Raw genomic sequence first — 16,094 nt, 5'->3', positions numbered from 1 at the left:
CGTGCCTGTGTGTGTGTCAGTGCGTGCCTGTGTGTGTGTATCAGTGCGTGCCTGTGTGCGTATCAGTGCGTGCCTGTGTGTGTGTCAGTGCGTGCCTGTGCGTGCCTGTGTGTGTGTGTATCAGTGCGTGCCTGTGTGTGTGTCAGTGCGTGCCTGTGTGTGTATCAGTGCGTGCCTGTGTATGTATCTGTGTGTATGTATCAGTGCGTGCCTGTGTGTGTGTCAGTGCGTGCCTGTGTATGTATCAGTGCGTGCCTGTGTATATATCAGTGCGAGCCTGTGTATGTGTCAGTGCGTGCCTGTGTGTGTGTATCAGTGCGTGCCTGTGTATGTGTCAGTGCGTGCCTGTGTGTGTGTATCAGTGCGTGCCTGTGTGCGTATCAGTGCGTGCCTGTGTGTGTGTCAGTGCGTGCCTGTGCGTGCCTGTGTGTGTGTGTATCAGTGCGTGCCTGTGTGTGTGTCAGTGCGTGCCTGTGTGTGTATCAGTGCGTGCCTGTGTGTGTATCTGTGTGTATGTATCAGTGCGTGCCTGTGTATGTATCAGTGTGTGCCTGTGTATGTATCAGTGCGTGCCTGCGTGTGTATCAGTGCGTGCCTGCGTGTGTATCAGTGCGTGCCTGCGTGTGTCAGTGCGTGCCTGCGTGTGTATCAGTGCGTGCCTGTGTGTGTGTCAGTGCGTGCCTTTGTATGTATCAGTGCGTGCCTGTGTGTGTATCAGTGCGTGCCTGTGTGTGTATCAGTGCGTGCCTGTGTATGTATCAGTGCGTGCCTGTGTGTGTGTCAGTGCGTGCCTGTGTGTGTGTCAGTGCGTGCGTGTGTGTGTGTCAGTGCGTGCCTGTGTGTGTGTGTATCAGTGCGTGCCTGTGTGTGTGTGTGTATCAGTGCGTGCCTGTGTGTGTGTATCAGTGCGTGCCAGTGTGTGTGTCAGTGCGTGCGTGTGTGTGTGTCAGTGCGTGCCTGTGTGTGTGTCAGTGCGTGCGTGTGTGTGTGTCAGTGCGTGCCTGTGTGTGTGTGTATCAGTGCGTGCCTGTGTGTGTGTGTATCAGTGCGTGCCTGTGTGTGTGTATCAGTGCGTGCCAGTGTGTGTGTATCAGTGCGTGCCTGTGTGTGTGTATCAGTGTGTGCCTGTGTGTGTATCAGTGCGTGCCTGTGTGTGTGTATCAGTGCGTGCCAGTGTGTGTGTCAGTGCGTGCGTGTGTGTGTGTCAGTGCGTGCCTGTGTGTGTGTCAGTGCGTGCGTGTGTGTGTGTCAGTGCGTGCCTGTGTGTGTGTGTATCAGTGCGTGCCTGTGTGTGTGTGTATCAGTGCGTGCCTGTGTGTGTGTATCAGTGCGTGCCAGTGTGTGTGTATCAGTGCGTGCCTGTGTGTGTGTATCAGTGCGTGCCTGTGTGTGTATCAGTGGGTGCCTGTGTGTGTGTATCAGTGCGTGCCTGTGTGTATATCAGTGCGTGCCTGTGTGTGTGTGTGTCAGTGCGTGCCTTTGTGTGTCAGTGCGTGCCTGTGTGTGTCAGTGCGTGCCCTGTGTGTGTCAGTGCGTGCCTGTGTGTGTGTCAGTGCGTGCCTGTGTGTGTGTCAGAGCGTGCCTGTGTGTGTCAGTGCGTGCCTGTGTGTGTGTCAGTGCGTGCCTGTGTGTGTGTGTCAGTACGTGCCTGTGTGTGTGTGTCAGTACGTGCCTGTGTGTGTGTCAGTGCGTGCCTGTGTGTGTGTGTATCAGTGCGTGCCTGTGTGTGTGTCAGTGCGTGCCTGTGTGTGTGTCAGTGTGTGCCTGTGTGTGTATCAGTGCGTGCCTGTGTGTGTGTCGGTGCGTGCCTTTGTGTGTGTGTATCAGTGCGTGCCTGTGTGTGTGTCAGTGCGTGCCTGTGTATATATCTGTGTGTATGTATCAGTGCGTGTCAGTGCGTGCCTGTGTGTGTGTGTCAGTGCGTGCCTGTGTGTGTGTGTGTGTGTGTGTCAGTGCGTGCCTGTGTGTGTGTGTGTGTATCAGTGCGTGCCTGTGTGTGTGTGTCAGTGCGTGCCTGTGTGTGTATGTCAGTGCGTGCCTGTGTGTGTGTGTGTCAGTGCGTGCCTGTGTGTGTGTGTCAGTGCGTGCCTGTGTGTGTGTGTGTCAGTGCGTGCCTGTGTGTGTGTGTCAGTGCGTGCCTGTGTGTGTGTGTCAGTGCGTGCCTGTGTGTGTGTGTCAGTGCGTGCCTGTGTGTGTGTCAGTGCGTGCCTGTGTGTGTGTGTGTGTCAGTGCGTGCCTGTGTGTGTGTGTCAGTGGGTACCTGTGTGTGTGTGTCAGTGGGTACCTGTGTGTGTGTGTCAGTGGGTTCCTGTGTGTGTGTGTCAGTGCGTGCCTGTGTGTGTGTGTGTGTGTCAGTGCGTGCCTGTGTGTGTGTGTGTGTGTCAGTGCGTGCCTGTGTGTGTGTGTCAGTGGGTCTGTGTATAGATCAGTATATATTAGGATTACCTTGATGAGTCAGGGTCTCAGACAGGCGGTGCCGCCTCCCATCCTTCCAGTCAGGGGCTTCAAAAACATAAAACAGCATTTTAGTGACGGTGTTCAAACCCCACTCCCACTTGTGCTGTGTTTGTGTAATCTGTTGTGTGTTATGAAGTGTCACCCACCACTTGTGCAACATAATGTCTAGACCTCTCATTTTTTCCCCTTCCTCTGTCACTGTCTCTCCGACTCTCTATTTCACTCTCTCCATCTTACTCTGTCCCTTTACCAGCACCTCTCTCCCACTCTCTATTTCCCTCTCTCCATCTTACTCTCTGTCCCTTTACCAGCACCTCTTTCTCACTCTCTATTTCCCTCTCTCCATCTTACTCTCTGTCCCTTTACCAGCACCTCTCTCCCACTCTCTATTTCCCTCTCTCCATCTTACTCTCTGTCCCTTTACCAGCACCTCTCTCCCACTCTCTATTTCCCTCTCTCCATCTTACTCTCTGTCCCTTTACCAGCACCTCTTTCTCACTCTCTTCACCTCTAAGGTGTCCGGGTTTTCGCATGATCGTAGAAGACTGAAGGAGGTTCTGCAGGTTCAGCTAAATAGACACAGTGGAAGGATCCGCTGACAGCCAGGTGAGGCTCCGCAGACGGCCAAGGGGATGCTCCGCAGACAGCCAAGGGGAGGCTCCGCAGACAGCCAAGGGGAGGCTCCGCAGACAGCCAAGGGGAGGCTCCGCAGACAGCCAAGGGGAGGCTCCGCAGACAGCCAAGGGGAGGCTCCGCAGACAGCCAAGGGGACGCTCCGCAGACAGCCAAGGAGACGCTCCGCAGACAGCCAAGGAGAGGCTCCGCAGACAGCCAAGGGGAGGCTTCGCAGACAGGAGAAAGCTCTGCAGTCCTCTTCTTGATGACAGTCTGCAGAGGAGGAGAGGCGGTGAGTGAGAACACATTCGGGGTTATGGACACATAATGTACGCACATATATATCATTGATTATAATGGCACTCTACTAAAAATGGTGTACTACCCGCGAGCTTAAGCTGCCAAGTAAATGGGTATAATATAACATAATAACAGCATAATATCAGCAGCAGGCACACCAAGACGTATGCAGAAATACACAAAGTTTATTACGAAGGTCAACGCTCTGGCTCTCTATTTTTTGTTGTGTGAAACAGAAAGTACACCTTCTTTGATTTCTATGGTTTTACATATCAAGACATAATAACAATCATCTGTTCCTTAGCCAGTGTTAAAATGAGGTAAATACAACCTCAGATGAACAACAACACATGACATATTACATCGTGTCATGATTTATTTAACAAAAATAAAGCCAAAATGGAGAAGCCATGTGTGAAAAACTAAGTACACCCTTACTGCTTCCATAGGAATTAAGATGCTAAGTAGCAGACAGGTGCTGCTAAGCAAATGCCCTTGATTAATTGATCATCAGCAAGTGTGACCACCTCTATAAAAGCTGAAGTTTTAGCAGTTTGCTGGTCTGGAGCATTCAGGTGTGTGTTAACACAATGCCAAAGAGGAAAGACATCAGCAATGATCTTAAGAGAAGCAATTGTTGCTGCCCATCAATCTGGGAAGGGTTATATGGCCATTTCCAAACAATTTAAAATCCCTAATTCTACAGTGAAAAAGATAATTCAAAAGTGGAAAACATTCAAGACAGTTGCCAATCTTCCCTGGAGTGGACGTCCCAGCAAATTCACCCCAAGGTCAGACTGTGCAATGCTCAGAGAAATTGCAAAAAAAAAAACAAGTGTTAAATCTCAGACTCTACAGGCCTCAGTTAGCATGTTAAATGTTAAAGTTCATGACAGTACAATTAGAAAAAGATTGAACAAGTATGGATTGTTTGGAAGGGTTGCCAGGAGAAAGCCTCTTCTCTCTAAAAAGAACATGGCAGCACGGCTTAGGTTTGCAAAGTTGCATCTGAACAAACCACAAGACTTCTGGAACAATGTCCTTTGGACAGACGAGACCAAAGTGGAGATGTTTGGCCATAATGCACAGCGCTACGTTTGGCGAAAACCAAACACAGCATATTAGCACAAACACCTCATACCAACTGTCAAGCACGGTGGTGGAGATGTGATGATTTGGGTTTGTTTTGCAGCCACAGGGAACCTTGCAGTCATTGAGTCAACCATGAACTCCTCTGTATACCAAAGTATTCTAGAGTCGAATGTGATGCCATTTGTCCGACAGCTAAAGCTTGGCCGAAATTGGGTCATGCAACAGGACAATGATCCCAAGCACACCAGCAAATCTACAACATAATGGCTGAAAAAGAAAAGAATCAAGGTGTTGCAATGGCCCAGTCAAAGTCCAGACCTCAACCTGATTGAAATGCTGTGGCTGGACCTTAAGAGAGCTGCGCATAAACAAATGCCCGCAAACTTCAATGAACTGAAGCAACGTTGTAAAGGAGAGTGGGTCAAAATTCCTCCACAACGATGTGAGAGATTGATAAAGTCATACAGAAAACGCTTACTTCAAGTTATTGCGGCTAAAGGTGATTCTACAAGCTATTGAATCATAAGGTGTACTTAGTTTTTCACACATGGCTTCTCAATTTTGGCTTTATTTTTGTTAAATAAATCATGACACGGTGTAATATGTCATGTGTTGTTGTTCATCTGAGGTTGTATTTACCTAATTGTAAGACCTGCTAAGGAACAGATGATTGTTATTATGTCCTGATATGTAAAACCATAGAATTCAAAGAGGGTGTACTTTCTTTTTCACACCACTGTATATTCACAGTTCAGAAAACCAGGCAGTCACGTATGTGTAGATACAGGTGGTAGTAGGGTGCAAACAGCCCAGGTGTCAACGAGGCAACACGTCTGATAGAAGAAAACAGGACAGGCACTCCAAGATCCAAAGGAATACATTTCACCTTCGGATTTTGGAGTGCCTGTCCTGTGTGTTCGTTCGCTGAGGGCTGAAGATGACGATATATATATAGATATAGGGGGGTTCCTCTCCGGAACCGAAATGTCGGATTGGACGGCCTGTTCATTTTGTATTGATGCCTAATACAGACTTTTTTGCCTATACTGATCTGAGTGCAGTCTTCCTTTACCGGACGTGAGAATGGTAATGTTGTTCTATTATTATTATTAGAGACTGGCACCTGTTCATGTTTTTTTAGTACATTGAGTGCGAGCTGAAATTTGTTTCTTTATATATATATATATATATAAATATATATATATATATATATATATATATATATATATATACATACATATACACACAAATTACATGGTAGATGTGGTTGAAAAAAGATATGTCCATTGAGTTCGAGCTATGTTACATTTTGTCGACGGAGATATTCATCCTTTATTTATCGTTATATTGATCCAGAGGAAGGTAATTAAAAATTCCCAGTGAAAAATGTGGCAACAATGTCTCATAAGGTGACAAATAAATTCCTTCCCGACTCCAGTAACGGTTTTCAGATTTCTCCCTGTATCAACATCCTTCCTATGTTACATTTAGATACGATATACAGATGGATACAGACACAGTACAGAGAGAGAATGCAACACTGCAGAGCTTACACTCTAATATACAGATGGATACAAATACAATATTCAGAGACACAAAGGTATAATACAGGGAGAGGGGAATCCTATCCCTTAGAGCTAACACTCTAATGTATAGAGGACTGCAGATACAATACAGAGATAGGAGAATCATGTCAGGCTGCGCATACATACTAATATATAGTGGAACATAGATACAACACAAGGAGGGAGAAATCCTGGCCCGCAGAGCTTACACTCGTATAATGACATCTTCCTGTAACCCAATCAGCCACCCTCCTAACATCCCTGTTGTATTTTCCAGGGCAGTCACCCTGCCCTTTTCGCTCCCTCCCCCCTCTCTCCCTTCCCCCTAATCCACAACCCAAACACAAGCATCCAAATAAAAACCTCCTCCCTCTCCTCCCTCCTGTCCACTCCCCCCTCCCACCAAAACCAGCTCCCCTTAACCCCTCACGCTTTGCAAGGGGCCTTGCAGGGCCCAGCAGGACCAGCAGTGAGTAGGGAGCTGCACTGGCCCCTTCTCTCCTCCCCAGAGGTTTGACACACAGTGCTGCAGGGAGTGTAGCTGTGAGCCTGCATTGCTGCACGCTTTGCCTCTCGCCGTTAGCGCGGTCACTTGCCTGATCTCCACTCGTCTTTTTTCCCGGGGTTTAGTGGGAAAATCTCAATCTGATTCCGCCATGATCTTCCCTGCGCAGTGAGAGGAAAACAGACACCCCCCTCCTCTCCTCCTCCCCTCCTCCTCCTCCTCCTCTACCTCTCCTCCTCTTTCTGGATTTAGGATTGTATAAAGGCGACCTCTAGTGCACGTCTCGGCACAGCAGGCTGTGAGGCATAACCTAGCCTTTTAAAAATACTATCTATACTGTTCCTCTACGCATTATAACGGGTATTATGGAGTTATATGGAGCGGTTATATGGAGAGATAGGAGGAGTTATATGGAGAGATAGGAGGAGTTATAGGGAGAGGTTATATGGAGAGATAGGAGGAGTTATAGGGAGAGGTTATATGGAGAGATAGGAGGAGTTATAGGGAGTGGTTATATGGAGAGATAGGAGGAGTTATATGGAGCGGTTATATGGAGAGATAGGAGGAGTTATAGGGAGAGGTTATATGGAGAGATAGGAGGAGTTATAGGGAGAGATAGGAGGAGTTATAGGGAGAGGTTATATGGAGAGATAGGAGTTATAGGGAGCGGTTATATGAGAGATAGGAGGAGTTATAGGGAGTGGTTATATGGATAGATAGGAGGAGTTATAGGGAGAGGTTATATGGAGAGATAGGAGGAGTTATAAGGAGCGGTTATATGGAGAGATAGGAGGAGTTATAGGGAGAGGTTATATGGAGAGATAGGAGGAGTTAAAGGGAGAGGTTATATGGAGAGATAGGAGGAGTTATAGGGAGCGGTTATATGGAGGGATAGGAGGAGTTATAGGGATAGGTTATATGGAGAGATAGGAGGAGTTATAGGGATAGGTTATATGGAGAGATAGGAGGAGTTATAGGGAGAGATAGGAGGAGTTATAGGGAGAGGTTATATGGAGAGATATGAGGAGTTATAGGGAGAGATAGGAGTTATAGGGAGAGGTTATATGGAGACAGGAGGAGTTATAGGGAGTGGTTATATGGAGAGATAGGAGGACTTATAGGGAGAGGTTATATGGAGAGATCGGAGGATTTATAGGGTGAGGTTATATGGAGAGATAGGAGGAGTTATATGGAGAGATAGGAGGAGTTATAGGGAGAGATAGGAGGAGTTATAGGGAGAGGTTATATGGAGAGATCGGAGGAGTTATAGGGAGAGGTTATATGGAGAGATGAGGAGTTATAGGGAGCGGTTATATGGATAGGAGGAGTTATAGGGAGCGGTTATATGGAGAGATAGGAGGAGTTATAGGGAGCGGTTATATGGAGAGATAGGAGGAGTTATAAGGAGAGGTTATAGGGAGAGATAGGAGGAGTTATAGGGAGAGGTTATATGGAGATAGGAGGAGTTATAGGGAGAGGTTATATGGGGAGATAGGAGGAGTTATAGGGAGCGGTTATATGGAGAGATAGGAGGAGTTATAGGGAGGTTATATGGAGATAGGAGGAGTTATAGGGAGCGGTTATATGGAGAGATAGGAGGAGTTATAGGGAGAGGTTATATGGAGGGATAGGATCAGACGCAGGCTCCGCCCCTGGCATGCTGCGGTCACCTGGGTTATCTAACGGAATCCGTTCTGGAAGTAGCGCTGGATAGTGAAACCATTGTAAAGTGAGTCCCATGTTAATCAGTGGCAGTGAGCGTTGGATAACTCATTCCGGCGTCGAAAAACAGCCCTCAGGGTTGCATTGTAAAGCGTTGAATATGCCATTCGGAGTAAAGTGAAATGTTGTATAACGAGGACTACCTGTATTGGACTTCACTGCTGTCTCCGACCCTTGACCCAGACTTACCCACGACCATTCTTCTCTCACCTATCCTCGACACGGCTAAAGTGACCACTACGATCTGTATCTCTCCAACCCTCGAACTCAGCTTGCCTACCTCTATCCTGCCTTCTCCTACCCTGACCCGGCTAAACATGACTATGTGACACTCACTGCGGACGCGGATTCGCGGCTCCTAGTCGGCTCTGCAGTTCCGTCCTGTTTTTGTGGCGAGCATCCATTACAGTATGCTCAGCCCCGCAAACATGGACCCCGTTGAGGTATGTCGCATTCTGGCCCTGCACGCCAGCTCATTCCACAAATTGGAACTATACCTGGACCAGAATGAAAAATGCATGGATCAACTACGGGCCATGGTACAGGCTGCACCGGCTCTGGTATCTACAACATCGGCACCCCCTGCTGCCTCCACTGCGTCACCACGCATGCCTCCTCGGAACCACAACTTCCTACTCCCAACCTCTACGGCGGGGATCCACTCGGCTGTCGAGGCTTCCTCAACCAGTGCTCAATTCAACTTGAGTTGTCACCCTCCCGGTTCCTATCACAGCATTCCCATGTGGCATACATTATGTCCCTTCTGACGGATGAGGCCTTGACCTGGGCATTACCGATGTGGGAAAACAGACCAGACCGTACTAATGAACTGGCATTATTCACGCAGAAACTCCGGCATGTCTTTGACACACCGGGACACAAGGTGTCAGCAACCTCTTCTTTCCTGCATATATCACAGGGCTCCTGATCGGTGGCATACTACGCGGTTGAGTAACGGACTCTCGCTACCGAGACCAGATGGAAGAACAAGGCACTCTCAGCGGTCTTCTGCCAGGGTCTCTTCGATGACCTCAAAGACGAGCTTTCCACGCTTGAACGGCCAGGGGAGCTGGAAGACCTCATCGCCCTTTCAATCTGCATGGACCAACACCGCAGGAACGGAGGGTCGAGAGAGCTCAGCTCCGAGGAGATGTTCACCCCTTTCCACCTTGCTCGGTAATGCCCATTCGTCTATTTGTCGGAACCAATGCAACTGGGAGGCACTAAGCTCTCGTCCAGCGAGAGGCACCGCAGGAGAACTACAGGACTCTGCATGTACTGCTGCCTTGCCAGACATCAGTCCCTCCAATGCCCCAACAAGTCGGGAAAATGCAATTTCCCAGTGAGATCCTGGAGAGTCATACTGAGAATAATCGACTCCTCTCCCTCAGGGGTGCCTAATAGGCTTCTTCTTTCAGTGGAATTGCTCGGGAGTTCAGACCTTTTTGGACTCCGGATCAGGCGGCAACTTCATCGACCAGACCTTCAAGAGGCACCACATCCAGCTAATTAAGAAACAAGTTCCAGTTGGATTGGAGGCAATCGATGGAAGACCATTACAGCTAGCGTTCATCTCACTGGAGACAGTTCTGATACAGTTATGGACGGGTAAGGATCATATGGAGGAGAACCGGTTTTATGTTATCCACTCGCCATCCGTCAGTGTCATTCTGGGCTTGCCCTGGTTATAACGCCATAACCTTCTGGTGGATTGGACTGCATCTCGTCTTATTCGCTGGAGCCCACGATGTATGGAAACCTGCTCGGAGGCAACCCATACCGTCGGGTATCACGCTCCCGCCCGAGGACACTCCGCCCGCCTTACCGAATGTCTATGCCATGTATTGAGATGTCTTTAACAAAGCCCAGTCTGAAGAGCTGCCGCTGCATAGATCCTTCGATTGCCACATCGAGCTTGTGCCGGGGTCAGTGACCCCCAGAGGGTGATCTCACCCATTGTCCCTCTTGGAGACACGCGCCATGAAGGAGTACATCCAGGAGAATCTACAGAGGGGCTTCATCCGGAAATCGTCTTCCCCTGCCAGGGCCGGTGTCACAGGAGACCAGGACTAATACACGGGATCAATATCGCCAGACAGAACACAAGAGTTTATCAAATTAATTTATTGGAAAAGGATATCCACAACAGTACACATACAGAGACAACACACATACGTAACCGGGGAAACTGGAGATACCCTGCAGGCCTAATTGCAGGGACCTTCTTACAAAGGTTCCCCCTGTTCTGTTTCATGCACAGGGCCTACTTGTCAGGTCTGAGACCAGCACTGGAGCTCTGTATATGCAGCTGGCAATCACTGTCACAGGAGACCAGGAACTTTTAACACCTTTTATATTTGTACCGGGATCATGCATTAGGCAAAACAAGGTACTGTAGTAGAAACCACATGTATTTCGGTAACCCCACGTGCAACAAGAAGAATTACACAATATACAGTTAAAAGTACATTTACTGAAGGTCTGGGGGGGAAATCTAGGCTTTTCTAGGTGCACGGAGCCCGCTTGGATGATCTTACCATGACTGGGATATACACCCTGTTCTCCTGGTCTTCTTTTCGGCTTCAACTCCTGCAAACAAAATAAATGTATTCTTACCCAAATATCCCACCTAAAACTTACACACAAAAAGTTTCATGAGTCTGGGGCAAAGGGAACATGAAAAGTGGAAAAACAGGGGACACTTTAACTTTTCATGCAATGATACCTGGCCCCTGGCTTATGGTGCTGTGCAGCTGCAAGGGACCCCACGGTTTCAGGGGTAACCAGTGGGCTTAAGCTTGATTATATAGCCTGGTCTCCCCCTTACTGTCACAATCATCACCAGAACTGGAGCTTGAGCTATCTAGGGGTCTCCCTCCCCACCTTTTTATACACTTGGAAACACTCTGGGCCAGGTGCTGCCTACGTGCCCAGGCCCTGATTGGTGGGTAGAAGTGCAACATAACATTTGTAACATAACAAGGATACAGGGAAAGGTCACAGGCCGATTTGCAACAATTCTCCTACAAACACATTAACCCCTGGTTCCTGAGGTGCTGGAACCAAGTAAAATACATACAACTGTACATAACACATAATACAATACCAATGTATTACTGACAGGTAAGGGTAATGGAAGACTTAACCCTTATTGACAGCAGCCATATTTACCCCTTCCATCACAACTCCCCCCTGAAGCGGAGTGCTCTGGGGTAGCAACTCCAACGTGTTCATCCCCAAGCGTGACGCCTGAAGGTCAGAGCTGGGACGACCCTGGTCATCGCCCTGCCAGGAAAGTCCATTGGCATTACCAGGGCAGCCTTTAGAGCTGGGAAGGCTCTCTCACACTCTGATGTCCAGGTTACCATGCGAGGGAGCCTCTTTTTAGTCCGGTCGGTCAAGGGTTTGGCCAGGGCACTGTAATTGGGTACAAACTTGCGGTAATACCCGGCGGTCCCCAGAAAGGCTAGCACATGTTTTTTGGTCTTGGGAACCGGCCACCCCACAATAGCTTCCACCTTGGCGGGCTCAGGTTTGAGATGTCCTCCGCCTGCCCTGTACCCGAGGTATACAACATCTGCAATCTCCTTCTCCATGCTCTGCATTACCTCCACAGACACTCGGTACGCGGACTTATGAAGGGGCCTCTGATCACCAGTGTTGACCGGATGATCAGTGAGGTGAGTCCGTCCCGGCTTGTCCGTGAACAGACTCCCATACCTTCCTAACAAATCTTGCGTCTGCTTCCATTGGGAAGCCACGAGCTGGGACCCTATCCCCACGTTCTCTACAGAGCCTCCCTGCTTGGCGTCCCCTAGGAGATCGGGCAGAGCTCTGTTTGCCGCATCTCCCTATGGTGGGCCACACACCGCCATCACCACCTTTCCACTCGCATGATATTCTTTTAACATGTTGATGTAGTAGCTCCGATGTTTACCTAATTTCTGATCCAGAGCAACAATGTCATTTGACTCGTTCACCTGCCTGATTACCGGATATGGACTGGACCAGGCAGTTAGGAGTTTGTTCGGGCGAGTTGGCTTCAGAACAAGCACCTGCTGCCCGGGATGAACTCTCTACTATGGGCATTTCTATCATACCAGCGCTTCTGCCTGCTCTGAGCTCCCTTGAGATTAGCCTTCACTAAGCCCATCAGATCTGCCAACCGATCTCTGAGCTCCACCACATACTGAAGCACCGTCGCATCCGTTGTGTGGGTCTCCCCCTCCCATCCCTCCCAGAACAGGTCGAGCGGTCCACCGGCGCCCATATAGAAGTTCGAAGGGTGAGAAGCCGGTAGACCCCTGTGGCACCTCCCTGTATGCAAACAGTAGGTTCTGCAGGCGTGCTTCCCAATCCTCTCCTTCGGCCTCCACAAATGCCCGCAGCATCTGCTTCAGGGTGCCATTGAACCATTCACACAGTCCATTGGTTTGAGCTTGGTAAGGGGCCGTGCGGAAAGAGGTCACCCCGCACCCAGTTCAGAGACTTTGGAGCAGCTCACGCATGAACTGTGCTCCCTGGTCAGTCAGGTTCTCACAAGGAAAACCTACCCTAGTAAAAACGTTTATGAGCACCTCGGCCACCTACTGGATGTCAATGGAGGAAAGCTCCACTGCCTCTGGGTACCTGGTTGCAAAGGCCACGAGCGTTAAAATATATATTTTCCCTGACCTACTGGGAATCATCAGGGGCCCAATAATGTCTACCGCCACCCGCTGGAATGGTTCCCCATGACTGGTAATGGCCTCAGGAGGGGCCTTGGCCCGATCGCCTTGCCCCCCCACTCACTGGCAGGCATCACAGTGGTGAACCTGGCTCTCATACTTGTAACCCCCTGATGCCCTGCCAGCGGGATCGCATGCGCTAAATGTAGCAACTGTGCACGGTACTTAGTAGGTACCTCCAACTGACATTTAGCTGTCCACAGTCTGTTCGGAGCTGCCGGGGCTTTTACCTGGTTAACGAGTCCACAACGCCACAGGATCCGCTCGGATCCGGACTCGGAGGATGGCTCAGCAGCATGCTGCCTCATGCCCTCCAAGCTCAGGTCCGTCCGTACGGCATCCCGGAACGTCTGGCTCTGCTCCAGCCCACTGGGCCTAGTCACAGTCAGGGATATTAGTCTCAGTCAAGGCAGGCTCCGCTCTTACCTGGTCAACCTTCTCCGGAACATCCACGACTGGAGGCTCCAAGGCCTGGGAAGTGATGGGTTCAGGATTGGGACCCTGAACCACTGCTGAGCCTGGGTCGGGACCCTGGTGACACTGGCTCTGAGTCACCGCGGCTACAGCTACGGCATCGTCGTCCTCGTAGCTGCATCGGAGTCGACCCAAGTCATTGCCCAACAGTACAGGACCAAGTACAGTACTAGCACTAAGCCAGGCAGAATGCCGACATCGTGGATGCCTTGGCCCGCGCCCCAGTCCAGGAACACCTGGGCCACTTGGAGGGATTTGCGTCCCCCATCCACCAGTCACCCTCATCCCCTCCCCGTGTAAAAGGTGCTCTGGCCCGACCATATCAGGCCGAACCAGAATAACAGCAGCGCCAGAATCCAGCATACCGGCGGTCATCCAGTCCCCAATGGTCACCGGTCGAAGGTGCTTGATCCGGACATCCGTGGGACCAAGACCGACCGTGGCAACCTGGGAAGCGGGTTCGACTGGAACAAACGGGTTGGTCGCTTGGGTCGCTGCGACTGGCACCGGGAACGTAGGGGAGGGTGCTGGATCATCTGGGCTGCCTATCCAGGCGATGGCCCGGGCCGCTTGGGTACGTTGCCCAGCCCCTGCACCCTGGGGCTGGAGAAGCTTGGGCAGTCGCGTTTCATGTGTCCCCGTCTGGTTGCACCTGAAGCATCGCCGTTCATGGACGAACTCGGTAGGCGCCGGCCGGGTACTGTTAGGCACTGTGGCTGGCCACCAGGAGCTTGTGCTGATTTGGGCGGGATCAGACTGTTGGCTGAACCGTCACTGTGGGTTTCCGGGGCACCGTGTGCCGCCTCCGGAGCTGAGGACGTGCGTCCACGAAGTCATCTGCTAGGGCAGCCGGTTGTCTCGTGCTGGCTGGTTTGTGGTCGGTGACCCACTCTCGTATCTCAGGCAAGCATTTTAGCATAAACTGTTCTTTGACCATCAGGTCATAGAATGCCTTAAATGTTGTCACCTCACACCCGGCGATCCATCTTTTTAGACTGGTGCTGTAGCCGGGACATGAACTTGAGGTGCGTATCCTTGGACCCCTTGTTCAGGGCTCTGAACCGGGCCCTGTAGGTCTCTGGGGTAATAGCATACCGTGCCAGGAGAACCTCCTTCACAACTGGGTAGTCCTTTGCATTCTCCCGGTACATCTCACGGTGTGCCACGGCTGCTTTGCCGCACAGCTGAGGGGCCAGTTATTTGACCCAGTCCTCCTCAGGTAGGTTGTGCATTTCACAATAGTTCTCAAAGGACCGCAGATAACCATCCGTCTCCTCGCAAAACGCGGCAAAGCTGTCATACTTGATTCGGTGTGCCCGACTGGCATGGGACCTCCAACTTCCCGAGGACAAGCGGGGCCTTGATTGGATGGGACCACAAGCAGCCAGGACCTGGAGCAGGGCGATTCGTTCGCCAGGAGTCGCCTCGCTGCCCAGGTTGTCCAGCGCATGCCAGATGTCCGCTGGCATTCCCACCTCCGCATCGGGTGGCTCCGTCGAATACTCCCCTGACTCCTCGCCAGAGTTGGCAGGTGATTCCTGTAGTCCGGAGGGGCCGGGAACTGCCTCAGGGCTGGCCAGTGCCTCAGCTCTAACCACTGAAAGCTGCGCCTCATACGCTAGCAAGTCAGCGATCAGCTGCGTTTTTTTGCGGTTCCTGGTAAGTATCCAGCACTCCTCACACCGGAGTATAATCTGGTCCTTGGTCCAGGACCGATACTTGGCTGGTATCCTTGTAATCTTGTCTGTACGTTGACTAAGCTACAGGGACTGGTAAGGGTGTGTGCCTGAGTACTGTACAGTTGTAACTCTGTGATCTGTGGTCTTCAAAATGGAGACCTCACTCAGGACAGATATTCCCTGAAGAATATCGGTGCTGAGCCTGGCGATCCCACCTCTGCCACCAGAAAATAGCTTGTCACGGGAGACCAGGACTAATACTGGAGATCAATATCGCCAGACAGAACACGAGAGTTTATAAAATTAATTTATTGGAAAAGGATATCCACAACAGTACACATACACAGACAACACACATACCAAACTGGGGATACCCTGCAGGCCTAGTTGCAGGGACCTTTCTTGCATAGGTTTCCCATGTTCTGCTTCATGCACAGTGCCTACAGGTCCTACTTGTCAGGCCTGAGACCAGCACTGGAGCTCTGTATATGCAGCTGTCAATCACTGTCACAGGAGACCAGGAACTTTTAACACCTTTTATATTTGTACCGGGATCATACATTAGGCAAAACAAGGTACTGTAGTAGAAACCACATGTATTTCGGTAACCCCACGTGCAACAAGAAGAATTACACAATATACAGTTAAAAGTACATTTACTGAGGGTCTGGCGGGGAAATCTACTCTTTCCTAGGTACATGGAGCCCGCTTGGATGATCTTACCCTGATCGAGTTTACCCTGATCGGGCTATACACCCAGTTCTCCTGGTCTTCTTTTCGGTTTAAATTCCGGGCCACGACCGCTACGTTCAATTTGTAGAACTTGGGTGCAAAACACGGGACTTAGTCTCTGCGAGGCAACACATACGCAGAGTCCGTTTCTTGGAGTGAGGGGAGACACTTCAAGTCATAGGAGCAGCAAGAGGAGGGAGAAGAATTAATTTCTGCAACACTAGGA

The 16,094-nt window shown here is 50.2% G+C and overlaps 1 protein-coding gene across 3 annotated transcripts in view; it reads right to left on the bottom strand.

Moving 5' to 3' along the window:
- Window positions 1–6,746, bottom strand: part of SCMH1 (Scm polycomb group protein homolog 1) — a 55,909-nt gene extending 49,163 nt beyond the window's left edge. For 2 of the 3 annotated variants that reach the window (XM_075603852.1, XM_075603853.1), the window contains exons 1-3: window positions 6,626–6,746; window positions 2,966–3,345; window positions 2,446–2,502 (exon numbers count right to left, since the gene is read on the bottom strand). In XM_075603852.1, coding sequence (XP_075459967.1) covers window positions 2,446–2,502; window positions 2,966–2,990 — 82 coding nt within the window. In that variant the 5' untranslated portion in view covers window positions 2,991–3,345; window positions 6,626–6,746. Of the gene's footprint in view, window positions 1–2,445; window positions 2,503–2,965; window positions 3,346–6,625 lie in introns of those variants that run through there. The other variant, XM_075603854.1, reaches the window with a different exon arrangement.
- Between the last annotated feature and the right edge of the window lie 9,348 nt (window positions 6,747–16,094).

This window comes from Ascaphus truei, chromosome 6 (assembly GCF_040206685.1).
Source record: "Ascaphus truei isolate aAscTru1 chromosome 6, aAscTru1.hap1, whole genome shotgun sequence".
In the NCBI taxonomy this organism is placed as follows: Eukaryota; Metazoa; Chordata; class Amphibia; order Anura; family Ascaphidae; genus Ascaphus; species Ascaphus truei.
Note: the sequence above shows the minus strand (reverse complement) of the source record. Positions and strands in the feature narration are given on the sequence as shown.